The sequence below is a fragment of the Eublepharis macularius genome, chromosome 16, assembly GCF_028583425.1.
Source record: "Eublepharis macularius isolate TG4126 chromosome 16, MPM_Emac_v1.0, whole genome shotgun sequence".
Taxonomy (NCBI): domain Eukaryota; kingdom Metazoa; phylum Chordata; class Lepidosauria; order Squamata; family Eublepharidae; genus Eublepharis; species Eublepharis macularius.
This window is the reverse complement of record NC_072805.1, coordinates 37264572-37278283: the sequence shown is the minus strand read 5'-3', so window position 1 is coordinate 37278283 and position 13712 is coordinate 37264572. Positions and strand designations below refer to the sequence as shown.

The following is a 13712-nucleotide window of genomic DNA, read 5'->3' as shown; positions in this document are numbered from 1 at the left end:
CAGAAGTCATAAGAACCTTGCTGTATCAGACCACTGGTTCATCTAGTTCAGCATCTTATTTGACACCATGACTAGCAAGGCCCCCCCCAAAAGTGTTTCTGTTCCCTGGCCCCTTTAAAAGTGCTTTAGAAAAGAAAGCTGGACATTCAGTAGCTGACAAGAATTATTTTGACTGCCTTTGCTGAGGATACACATGGAAATTCTTAACAACTTTTCAATTAAGATAGGGTATGGATCCATTCTAAAAATATCCCAGGTCCAAACTTGCTGGTGCATGCCACAGGAAGCTTCCCTCGTGTCTATGTGTGTCAGATCGCACATTCGGACTCGACAGCTGTTACTTCACTGACAAGCCTGCATTTGTACATCAGCTGGAATCAGAGGCTTGGTATCTTGAGGTTGTCTATGTGGAGAGAGATTCCCTTTTCACAACATTGCCCTCCTTGTATTTATGTAACGGCTACTTTTCATTCCTGCTGTGTATCACTTGTAGGATGTTTCCACCCGCAAAGGAGGCAAATGCTGCTCTTTGTACAACCTCTCTTTTGTTCTGTGTCTCAGCTCCAAAATTTACAACTCTCCAGAAAAGGAAAATTTTTAATGGCGAAAAATCAGGTTTTAAAATTAACCAAAAAAAACAATCCCGTAACAGCTGAGGCAGCTCATCTGTTATACCCCCTCAAAGTAAATACCTCCACCCACTGAAATGAGATGAATGTAGCAATTTATAATTTAAAACAATTAAAGGAGGATCAACAGTAGGAGATGCCAAACAATATATGCAGTCACTTATCAGAAAGTGTTCTGTTTCCAGTGTATACAACAACAGTATTCAAAGCCTGGTACTTCTGCTCCCAAATCCTGCATTTGAAGTACAAGTTGTATATGTTTAATGTAGCCACCCCCTGTATCTCCTCAAAACCTGTTCTTTGTAAATCACCTCATAGGAAACAAAAAACAACTGATCTCAGTACTTACAAGACCCATGCTGCACTAACCATTTGCATTAAATTCCTTAGGATTAAAACAAAACAAAAAACACCCTGAATTGCACTGCTGCCTAATGCTTATGCCAATTTCACTGAAATTCAGGCTGGGAAATCTCATTCACCTCCATTTTTCTGGAGGGGGAAAATCAACAGTAGTGTTAGGAAATAATTTCCTGCAGGATCATGTGAGAGGACAATACACTTTTGCTCCTGAAGAAGTCTACTCTGTAATATTACAAAGGAATAATCATCATTAAAGAGATTAGGGTTGAAATCTGTGTCTATAGATTGTTCCCTATTAACACATATTAAGGCCAAAATGAATGGCTGGCAGATTTACAGGGGTCGCTTTGAAGAGGATCCCCTTGCTATGACAACCTGGTGGCTAATGTCCCTGCTTTTATACTCCCTCATTTTTATAGCCTGCCAGGTGAACATCAGCTTTGAAATTCGTTCCTTGTGCAAACCCAGTCAGTCACTTTCTTAAAGTTTACTACTGAAGTGATCAAGTCTAGTCTTGGCAGAAAATCCCCCCTCAAAAGCTGCATTCAGAACTTCATCCAGGCAGCTAGTCATCACAAAATCCAGATCCTGCCGCACGTTGGCTGCAATTTCTTCAAGGTCTTTCTCATTTCTTTGCGGAATGATAATTCTCTTCAGCCCAGCTCTGTGTGCAGCTAGAACTTTGTCCTTAATTCCTCCAACCTGTTAAAGACACAGAATGTAATGGGAAGAAAGCTAAGAGATTTAAGCGGGAGGCTTTGGTTATTTCTGTGTTAAAATCTGCGTCATTTCCCCTGAATGCTATAAATGCAGGATACAAGTTGCAGAAAAATATTCGGAACCTTGTTCCAAACTAAAGAGCAAGTACTGACTGACAGTCACTAAGAACACATCTCCTGTCTGAGTAGAAATATGGTGCAAGTACAAAACAACTGAACTGGCACAATCATTCATTTGACGCTTGATGGTGGAGAGTACCCTCAAGTCATAGCTGACTTGTGACCATCCCCCATCCCAGTAGGATTTTCAAGGCGAAAAACTAACACAGGTGGTTTGCCTGCCTCTGCAACCATGGTCTTCGTTGGAGGTCTCCCATTCTATTACTAACCAAGGCTGACCTTGCTTAGCTTCTGAGATCCAATAAGATCAGGCTCACCTGGGCAATCCAGGTCAGGGACCTTTGACACCCATGAGTGGTGTTTTCCTCACTAACATGCAGCAGAAGCACCCATTTAAGCTTTCCTCTTCATGTTTGGTGTAAAGATGTTCCTGACAAAACCTTTAGAAGCAATGCTGCTATGTGTAACAGCTAGGCAAGAACTCAGCATCTTTGTCCACTTAGCTTTCATTTTAAAAGCAAGTTTCTAGCCCTCATGGCTACACACAAAGAAAGCCTAAAATATAGTGAAGGAGCTTTGACAGAGAAACATCATGTTTGGGCTCTAATGCAGTTCTGTCCCTTTCTCCTGTAGCTAATAAATCTGCCCCACCACACAATTTCTTCAAACTCCTCCCCCTCCACTTCTGCACCCTTAGTCATGTTCTTCTTCTCCAGAAAATTCTAAATTATGTCAATACCTTTACTATTAAATAGAAAAACTGTAAAGCACATTGACTGTATAGACATAATTTGGGTTTCCTGGTTACAAATCTGAATTTCCAGGAGCACAAAACACAAACAACCCTGGTACATGTAGCCTTAACTATATAATAACCTAAATGGGATGAGAGGGGTACAGCTTTTCTGTAGGATTTGGAGGAAGGGTGGGACAAAGATGCTGGGAGAAAAATGCTTAAAGGAACACAGCGCAGCAAGGGAAGGCCTGGGCAATTTGAGACCTGCCAAACTGAACAGCCATCCGTGGTTTTTAGACTGCCCAGCTTGGAAGGTCACAGATTGCACAAGCCTCATTTGCGGCTTGTGGAACATCACCGGATGCGAATGCTATGAAAAGGCAACAGGCTTCTGTCTCCATGCGTGCTTTCCTTGCTGAACAAGACCAGGGTTGGGCCTACAGGGGCTGGCTAAATGCATGCATACGACTGTTTCCTCTGTCGCCCTCCATATGTTAAGCTTGTTTTACTCAGAGAATTTCCCCCACCTACCAGCCAAATCTGGTTCTCCTCCCACCATAAATACAGCATTCCTTAATTTGGGAGTAGGAGGAGAAATTTTTAACTTGGGGAATTTTATACATTGTTTTGGATTTAATGTTTTCAGTTCATGATGGTTAAAGACTTGGGATGTCACTTATTGTCATCTATGTGGAAGTGAGAGAAATTAACACAGGTTAATCTTGTTCTCGGGAAAGGCTATTTCAAAGAAAGGATCCAAGTAATGTAGCAGCCATAGTTTCAAATTAAGTAAAATTAACCCCCGCTGCTGGAAGAAATTACAGTTATCTGCTCTTCTGTTCTCTTGAAAATGTCACCCATGGAAGATTACTAACTTTCTAATGCAGAACAGATTTCTTTTTACATCAAGTATGTGTTAACTATACCAGAGGATTACAGAAGGCTGTCTAGGAATGAAATATAACAGGCCTGGCTACGTGGCTCACAACAAAGGTGGAATTAAAACTTGCATTATGTGTGTGGGGAGGCTCAACAATATAATTCTCTCCAAACAATACTTACTGGAAGAACCAGGCCTCTTAGTGTAATTTCTCCAGTCATGGCTACATCTGAACGCACAAGCCGCCCACTGAAAAGTGAGGCAAGGCAGGTTACTATGGTAACGCCAGCAGATGGTCCATCTTTTGTGACGGCTCCAGCTGGGAAGTGCAGATGGATGTCTGTGTTGTCAAGGAGATCAAAACTTCCAGAAGCTTTAAGAAAAAGAAAGGGGGGGGGAGAGAATCAGTGTGGAAAATCCAAACCTGCGGTGTTTCTAGTTTTTGATTTAAAAAAAAATCATACACAACACCACCACCCCACTTAGAGGACTTGAATTCCTAGCATTTGTTCCATTTAGCAGTGATGAATGTGAAAGGAAATTTTGGAGAAAGGGAAGAAAACACACTGGTATGTCATGGCAGTAAACCTTAACTTCTCCAGATGATCTCCTGTAACAGCAACATAAATACTCACATACGGTATTCTTAATAATAATATATAGGCTTGAGATGCTTTGCTTAAGAGCCAAGATGCTTTGCATTCAATTATCTTAGCATCCTTACAGTGTTCTTCAAGATAGACCAGTATTATTATCCCTTCAAAGCACATGCAGGGCTGAGGAGAAGCAGGTTTGCCATAAAGTGTTTTAGTGTGTGTGTGTGGTGGTAGTGGTGGCAGCAATGACAATTGGAAAACCAGACAATGTCAAGCGTGGCTTGTTAAAAACATTGTAGGGCGAATGTGATTATCTGAACATTCACTCTGAGACCATAAAAGCCAGTGATCAGTGGTGATCTTAATGCATTCTTTCAAACCTGTAACAAGCTGGTTGTTCTATTAACCACTTATTATTAGACATTTTATAATCTGCTTTTCAATTTATACAAATTCACGAAGCGGAGAGCAATCAGACTCAAAATACAACTGATGACCATCAGTGCAACACAGTGACTGCCAGTCTAACAGCAGGCCTGTTCCCGACTTAGATGCCAAACAAGGTTTGTTGTCATGTGAATGAGAATGGGAAAATTGAGGAACTGTGTCCTCCCTTCCTCCCCCCCGTGCTCAGGTAGCAAGCTAACTGGTCACTTTAGCTTCCATAGCAAATCATTTTGTGTGTTTGGCCTACAAGTTGGGAACAAACCAAGGTTTTCAAGGTGCGCCCAAGGCTTACGCTCATGTTCTCTGTTGATAGGTTTCCACGTACCATTTGTCAGCTGGTATTTCTTTGCGTTGCTACGAAGCCAGCTGATGGCGAGATGAGCAGACTCCTTCATGACATCACCCAGTTGCCCGGTCAAAGTCAGCTGACCCTCTCCATCCATGCGACTGGCTTCAACAAACATGATCTCCCCCCCTAAGGGGGTCCAAGCCAAACCAATCGCTACACCTGGTTGATTCAGTCGCTCGGATACCTGGAAGGAAATTGAGGAAACAAGATTTTTGGAGGAGCAAACAAATGATGAATTTACTGCATATAATGGTAACATAATGATACAGACTTACATTGATACCACTTTGTCTCTCTGCCGCCGCCGCCGCCTCCTCCAGCTCCCGGTGCTGGGACGAAGAGGCTGCTTGACGGAGAGGCTGCATGGGCAATCACCTGCTGCCACTGCTGCCTCCACCTTCTAGCACCGGGATGGAAAGGCTGCTTGGCAGGCCAGTGAAGAGGCCACATGGGTGCCTGCCTGCCACCGCCATCTCCCGTCGCCGGGACGGAGAGGCTGCATAGGTGACCGTACGCTGCTGCCGCCTCCTCCTCCAGCTTCCAGCACCAGGACGGAGGGATGGCGCAGCGGAAAGCCTGCGTGGGCACCCGCCCACCACCATCACCTCCTCAAGCTCCTGGTGCCGGGGTGGAGGGACCCTGTGGTGGGCGTGGCAGAGAGGCTGCATGGGCACCCGATCACTCCTACTGCCTCCTCCAGCTCTCAGCACCAGAATGGAGAGACCGCTCAGCAGACCTGGAGGAGAGGCCATTCGTCTGGCTACCCACCATCATCTCCTTCTCTGGCTCCCAGCACTGGGACTGAGAGGCCAGAGAGGAAATTCCTCCACACCAGGGACGTAGTCACACCAAGGTCTCGGGAAGGCGGGGCCCACGGCAACCCTCCATGCTCTGGGCTTCTCCTGCTGTGCGTTGAGCTATAAAAATTCGTGCACAATTGCGCACGAGCGCACGTTAGCAGGAACAGTGGTCTCTAGCTGTACAAGCGGGACCATGTAATAAATCTATTCCAACTATCTGCCACTAACGAAGATGCTTGCGATGCATATGTTATCAGCTGCCAAAAATTAGTTTTAAAAGAAAGGAAGCAGCTCCAACATTTACGTACTGACTATCAGATGTGATTTAAGAAACCCAGTTACCTAAACAGCACAGCCTTAGATATATTTATTAGAACAACAGCCCATTCTATCATGTAGACTCAGAGCTGAAAGATTCCTCTCCCCAACTCCAAATCTAAAATTGCATTAAGAAACAAAAAAGAAAAGGGCAGGGGGTGAGAACGTTATGCCATTCTGCATGAGGGAAACACCAATCATCTTTCAGAAAGAGTCCCTCTTCACAGATGTTCAGGGCAAGCTGCAAGGAACATTCCTTTTCTTAAGTGGATTAGAGCAGGAAATCTTAAAAGGCGTATGTTGCTTCCAACAGCTGTTAGCAATACGTATGTACAATAATGTAAGGAAATATGACGGCTGAGACTAGAGCACTTGAAGCTCTCAGGGAGAACAGAGGAAGATGACAGGAAGAGAAAGGGGATCAGATGGATGCAGGGAGGAATCAACACCAGTGGTTACTATCCATGACGACTAGAGAGAACCTCCACGTTTGGAGGCACGAAACTTCTGAAACCCAGTGCTATGAGAAAACATTAAGGCCTTTGGCTCTATGCTCTGTTGGTTGGTCCTCCAGGGTACAGGAGGGTGGACTAGATGAACCCCTGGTGTGATCCAGCAGGGGATTTGTTATTTCTTATGCAAAATTCCACAGGAAAGAGAGGTATTTCCAAACAATTTCAAAAGCAAGTAGTAATGTTGGCACGAGAGGTTTCCAACTTTCTTTAAAACAGCCCCAGGCATGCTGCCCCAGGCGTCATAGGGAAAGGATTGGTTCCAGTGGTTCTCGTTTACAAAAGGAAGAATCCAATTCCACTGAAGGAAGGACTCCTCCCTCCAATGGAAGATGCCTCACAGTGGTAGGAAACCACTAAATTTAAGACTAGATTCCTAAAGACCATCTAAAGTAAGCCACAGAAGATGCCACAGAAAATGTAATTTTGATTCTTCAGTGTAAAGTTTCTCTCAAGTGGCTGATACAAATTCATTCTTTATAAAGGACTCCCACTGTAAGACTACAGGGGCAACGCAGGGGTTTTTTTTAATTTCACATTTCCTCCTGGCGAGTCAATCAATCCCATCATGTTAGGCTTCCAATTTCTCTTTGCTAGAACTCTAGCTGAGCGCTGTTATGAGAATTGCCTTTGCTGGGTCTTGATTTCAACTAGTTATTGATGTCAGAATGAAGGTCAGAGGTGAAGCTCTCAGAGCTGGGGAAGAAAAAGGGAAGGAGAGGCCCACCGCAGGCAGCAGGAGAGAAAAGCAAACGCAACCCACTTGGGGATATTTTTCACAGAGATGGAAGCAGCCTTTTCATTGCCGTGCAGTAGCAGTGAAGGATGAAGGATTAAGACAGCTACGAAGCAACTGGGGCCACTGGCCACATTCAAAGCGGACTCACCCTGAACTGGTTACAAAAATCCACCACTGGTTCAGTGTGTGTAATATTTGGTGGGATTCTGATGACATTTTGTCCGTACGAGTCTCTAGTCTTAGACCCATACTTGAACGGTTTTACTGCTTCTAATTACTTAACGCTTCTGTGTGTACAAAACTAAAGTTAAAAGGAGGGAACAGCAGGATTTGAGTCCAGTAGCACCAAGAGAGCAACAAGATTTTCAGGGTGTAAGCTTTCAAGAGTCACAGCTCCCTTCTTCAGCTGTGTCTCAAGAAGGGAGCTTTGACTCTGGAAAACTCGCAGCCTGAAAATCTTGTTTGTCTCTAAGGTATCACTGGACACAAATTATTCTGTCTATGGCAGACCAACATGGCTACCCACCTAATACTATCTTCTTAAAGGGGGGGCGGGAAGCCTCTGCTCTTTCCTCTTGGGTATAAGCAGAGCTGTTTTCTTTTTCCAGTTTTAACAAAATGTGGTCAAGTTCCTCTCCAAAGGCTATAGGTTCTGAGACTATGGTCAGTGCCCCAAGGGGAAGGTTTTTGATACCACACTACCCTTCCTATCAACTATTAAAATCAGTAAAGTGTTGTGGTTAGAGCATCATCATAGGATCTGGGAGACACGGGTTCAAATCCCCGAACAACCTGCTTGGTGATCTTGGGTCAGTCCGGTTCTCAGCCTAACCTACCTCACAGGATTACCAAGAGGATAAAAGGGGAGTGAAGGATCCTGAGCTCTTTAAAGGACAGGCAGGATTTAAACGTACTACTCCAACGGGGCTATTCTTTAGAAAGGTTTCTAGCACGTGACGGAACTGTTCCACAAAGTGAATCTCCTACAGCTCAGCCACACACTGAAGATGAGAATCTTCCAAAAAGCATGGCCGTGGAAAGGGATGCGATGATTATTTTGGATTATTTTTTAGATAAACATGAACTTAAAGGGACAAGCTGAGAAAAGGAAAGTCTTTCCCCCCTTCGAAAATATCCACAGTCCATCCATATAAGCTCCCAAGGCAAACTGGAGCAAAATCAAGCTGGAGAAAAAATAGTTACCTCTAGTTCATACATGGGTGGTCCAAGGATATCTTTCAAGGCATGGAAGTCAATTAAAATGGGCATTTCTGGTGGCAGAGCGAGGTCAGCTGTCTCACCGATGGCATCGGCTTTTGCATCTTCCGCAACGTGCTCTTTGCATTCTAAGACAAAGAAAAGGGCACTTCAGATTTGCATGTGAGAAATATCCCCCTGAAAACACCTCGACCGAATCAATACAGTAATGTGGGAGTGTGTGATCCTGATGACGTCATCTGCTTCCACACCACCGACAAACTGCGGGACATCTCAATGCAACCTTAATCCACAATGAAAGCCACACCCTCTGTAGATTCTCGCCGTAGCTCACGCTGAATCTACTCCAAATACGCGGACAGACGTGAGAAACACGGACAGGTCTGTAAATGACCCCATTCTTTATTTCCTAAGCCCATCTGCCCTATTCAGAAAACAAGTTTCTCTTTGCTTTATACTCTGATAACCCAATTAGCAAAGCTCATTTTGTAACCTGCCCCTTCTCATTCTGTTCTGACTCCCCTTCACCCCCCCCCTTTGGATGTATCCCCAAATTTGAACTAAGTACACTAACAATGAAATCCTAAGCAGAGTTACTCCAGTATAAGCCCACTGATTTCAATGGGGTAACTCATTGTAAGTTGTGCAATAATGGCCAGCACAGCAATTTTCGGCTTCGAAACAATAGGCTCTCTTAGCTCATTATATTTACAAATATAACGTGGGCCGAATACTGACGTGCCCAATAATCAGATTTACATGCATTACATGAAGCCCTCAGGCTCCCGACAGGCGACCAAACAAAGCAGGTTTGCATTTTAAAAAAAACCTTTGCCTACAAAGCAGCTGCTCAACACTTGCTTTCTTATCGTATAAGAAGATAACAATTAGGTTTTACAATTCCCAAGTCAATTTACCAGAATGGAAAGATTTAGGCTCAGCTCAGATGTTAACGCCAAACCACAGATACAGAAATGAGACTGGAAGGGGCTTCTGGACTGCTTGCACGATCCGTTGTCTCTCCCCACTCCGACACACACTACTTTCTAGTTTGCATTAACAAATTCTGGTTTGCAATTGCCTTACAAACCAGGATTGAAAGCGAGGAACAAACTCTGGTTTGGAAGACAAGCACAAAACACAGCTCTAATGTAACAACCATAACAAAACAGAGTAATTAACTAACTTGCAGCACATCAGAACTGTGCAAGCGAAGGCCAAATGACTCAATGCATTTTCCTGGATATGATGTCCCCAGGTTAGGTCAACAGACATGGTATGGGAGTTCTGTGCTTCTGGATTCAGAACAAAGTCATTGTATGTTGGGAAAGGGGGGACTTGAACATTCCCCCCACCCATTTTTCAACCTGAAACGGCCTCGATGAACCGCTACTCCTTCCTCTTGGGGAAACTTCATGTGTATGGATGGGCTATAAGGTTAAGTTTCCCCAACAAGATAAATAGCATCTCCCTGGGGCCATTTCTGGTTGTGAAAATGGAGCAGCATGGTAGTTGTGGGCATAAAACTGTGGTTTAGCGGGATAGCTGAACCAAGGCACCGCTGAGCAAAAAAAAAAAAAAAAAAAGAGGGCGGAGACACAACGGTTGGATCCCATGGATATGTTCTGCACCTTCAAGGGCCAGTCAATAGAACCAATCAAGTTGTGAAAGCTATGCAGCTCAACAAAGTGCTGGCTTGAACTTTTGTTTCGTGATAGATTTACCGTGATACTTCTCTGTTTTTTTGCCTCTGAGCTACATGGCAAGAAGGGGCAGCTGCAAATGCAGGAAGAGGAGAGCTACTTTTTGCTAGGTGTTTCACAGCCTCATGCCAGTGAAGCAAGTAAATGAATTTAATACAAACACAGAAAGACCTGAAGGTTTTATGGCCCACACATGAACTCCACGTGCTCCAGCCAAAGCAGACCCTGACTACACTTTCAGAACTCCCGCATAAGGCAGCCTGTGCAATGTGTCAAGCAAGTTTTCTCAGAACGAAGAGTCCCACTTTTCAGTTTTCCCTTAGTTGGGGCAAATGCTTCAAAATCCACACAGAAAACTGTTTTTTTTTTTTTGCACCCAAATCTCATTCCTTTCAATCTTGTAGTTTTGCCGCTCACCTTTGATACAAAGGGATCCAATGCTCTGCTTCCAACTTGGCTATCCTAAGGCCTGCGTTCCTCCGAGGCCTGTCTGACACCGTCTGGTATTCTGGGATAACAGACTCTGAACTCACTTCAACCAACAAGGGATGAAAGAGCTGAAAAAGGCCAAACAACCTCTGACAAGACCAGGAGTACCAAAGTATCTTCTCTACATGCCAGGACCAAGGATCAAGCTCAGGGGGTTCAAAGCCTGACTTTCACTGTGCATCCATGAACTTAAACAAGGGGCATTGTCCCCAGAAACGATTTGTATTTTGTTTTTGGCCCCAGATCAAAATGTTTCTTCCCATCCCCCCAGCATTTGGATGACTGGTTGTTCCCTCTCTCCTCCCTTCCTTCTGAAGACTTTACGCTATCTGTTATTAGCATTTATTTGACGTTCTTGGATGTGCTGCTTTTAAGATGCGTTACATTATTTACACCCTAACCTGGATGGCCTGGGCTAGCCCAATCTCATCAGATCTTGGAAGCAATACAGGGTCGGCCCTGGTTAGTATTTGGGTGGGAGACTACCAAAGAAGTCCACGGTCACAACGCAGAGGCAGGCAACGGAAAACCACTTCTGAATGGCTCTTGCCTTGAAAACCATACAGGGTCACCATAACTTGGCATCTTACACACACACACACACACTATTTACCTTTTCTACATACTCGATGGTCTTAAGACCTCTGCGAGTTGCTTTTAGCACTATGATTTGTTTAACCAGTCTTACTTATTTAGTGTATTCCCCCCCCCCCATTATTTTGCTGTAAGTTGCCTTGAGGACCAATTCAGCCAACACAGAGGGGGATATAAAGGACTGCAATTAAATCAGTACTGAGAGATGGTGTGAGCTGTCGCATGTCCCAAGAAGAGCGTGTCGAGGGCATGTGTCTGAACCATCACGGAGTACCTCAACTTAGACTGGGCATGGATTGTTAAGCCAGAGCATATCTGTTGAATGTGAATCCTTACGGCCTAGCAAGGGTGACTCTATAGTGAGACAGGGTGAGGTGATCACAAGCAGGCAACTGGCACGCCTAGTTCCATATGATGACAGTCCCTGTTCTACCCACACTACTGGATGTGGCTGTACAACATGCGATCCCAGTCAAATACTTCTCATCAAGGCAGATCACCAACGCTTCTATTAGCTTCCTGCATCTGCTGCCAGCCCAGCATCCAAGAAGCCACATTGCATATCTTGGGTAGACAGGCAGCATTTCCTTTGCAACAGATTGTCCTATGCAACTCGATGTGGTGCAGCACCAAGCAGCTCCAGCACGCTCATTTCTAGGCTCCTTTTTCCTTTGCCTATCTCGATTTTGCGAAATAAAACAACTTATTTCCTGTTCTGCAGCCACACCATCCCAGTGCCAAATTGCAAGCCCCTCCCTGTTTGTCAAGCTCCCTTTTATTATGCACTGGTTTTGCCTGCTGCCGATTTAGGCCACACAAAGACAACTGTTCACAGCTTAGTACTTTTGGGTTCCCTCCAAATGGCTCGACTCAAGCAAAAGTTTCAAAAAGCTTCAGTTTTACACCATTTGGAAGCCTGCAGCTGCCCGTTTCTTTCCTAGCTGGGAGCAGTTTCAAGACCTACTCTAATTTTAGCATTGTGAACAACAACCTCGCTGGATTAGCTGGATTCCCAAAGACAACCTCCCTTTTGTTCGGCGCTTTATAGTAAACAAGTCATTGTATCATATGAAGACAAGAGTTCTTGAGTGGTTCAGTAACCCGAGAAAACTGAACACATTCGCCCGAATGACTGAACGGTATGCTGAACGTCAGAGGTCTGTATATTTTTTCAGGTGATTGTAAAAAAAAAACAAGTCGCAGCATTTAATTCAAAGAAACACCGAAGAAGGATGCAGAGATTACATATACCTGAAGTTCTTCTCTCTCTCCTAAAGCGCTAGTAAAGACAGATGACTTGATTAACTGCACGCAGACAAGGTCTAAACAAGTACTATCTTAGATCTAAACAAAAACTGAAAAAATACTGTCAGGAAAATTATTTCCTCCCCCAAAGGGTTAAATTAACACAAGCCAATTAGCAAGATTATCACTTATTACCGTTGGTGTTAATAGCAGGATTTGAGTCCAGTGGCACCTTAGAGACCAACCAGATTTTCAGGGTATGAGCTTCGGAGAGTTAGAGCTCCCTTCTTCAGACTCCCTCTGATTCTTGAAAGCTCATACCCCGAAAATCTTGTTGGTCTCTATGGTGCCACTGGACTCCAATCCAGCTGTTCTACTGGAAACCAACACAGCTACCCTCCTACAACTACCCCCTTGGTGTTAACGGTCACTGCTTATTTTATACACATTTCAACTTTGCAAAGAAATGTCATAGACTGGACCTCTTATCATTCACGGTGCTTTGGCTTTTGCTCCTGTTTCATTGCTATTTACATACATGTACATCGTGTGCCTGTCTATATATGATGACACCTCATACATCTGAAGAAGTGGGCTCTTGCCCATTCAAGCTTATGCCACAATATACCTGTTTGTCTTTGAAGTGCCACAAACCTCCTTTTTTTAAGGCAAAGGACTGAAATCTCTAGTGGCTGTACTGATCGAAAGCAAATTTAGTCCGGAGTGAGAAAGTGCTATTAAGAACTTCTCCGGATAAAAGTTTTGCCACGAGAAAATACTAAAGCATTTACTGAGAGCGTCAGTACAATCCTATGCAGTCCAAGACAATTTATTTCAGGAACTTCAGATGAGCAAGAGCTTCACTTATGGGAATATTGAAGTGGAGTGGCAGACAACGGAGCGCCCAAAGATGCTGCTTTGATCTAACAGCTCCAGTGCGTAATACAAGCTTTGAAAATAAACACTTTGCTTCCAAAGAAGCATAGAATTTTAAAATGTATTGCAGAACATTTTAAGTCTGTCTAGATTACATCATCTTGTTGCTGAAGATAAAAACTACTTTAAGAACATCCAAGGGCGATTTTTGCAAACCACGGGTATTTTTGCTCAAGAGGAGAACCCCCCCCCCCCCCAATAACACAATCTGCTTTTGAAACTCCCCTTAGTCTCAAAAAGAGATCAGTCATATCGGATTGGGGTGTGAGAGGTATCAAACTCAAGTCCAAAACCTCCCTAAGGCACATGCAAGTTGTTG

General features: G+C 44.1%; 1 protein-coding gene across 1 annotated transcript in view; it reads right to left on the bottom strand.

Annotated features, from left to right (window-relative positions):
* Positions 1 to 579: 579 nt before the first annotated feature.
* Positions 580 to 13712, bottom strand: part of LONP2 (lon peptidase 2, peroxisomal) — a 50635-nt gene continuing 37502 nt past the window's right edge. The window contains exons 12-15 of the mRNA XM_055000212.1: positions 8412 to 8554; positions 4816 to 5023; positions 3630 to 3820; positions 580 to 1694 (exon numbers count right to left, since the gene is read on the bottom strand). Of these exons, the coding sequence (XP_054856187.1) occupies positions 1473 to 1694; positions 3630 to 3820; positions 4816 to 5023; positions 8412 to 8554 (764 nt within the window). The 3' untranslated portion in view covers positions 580 to 1472. The remainder of the gene's footprint in view (positions 1695 to 3629; positions 3821 to 4815; positions 5024 to 8411; positions 8555 to 13712) is intronic.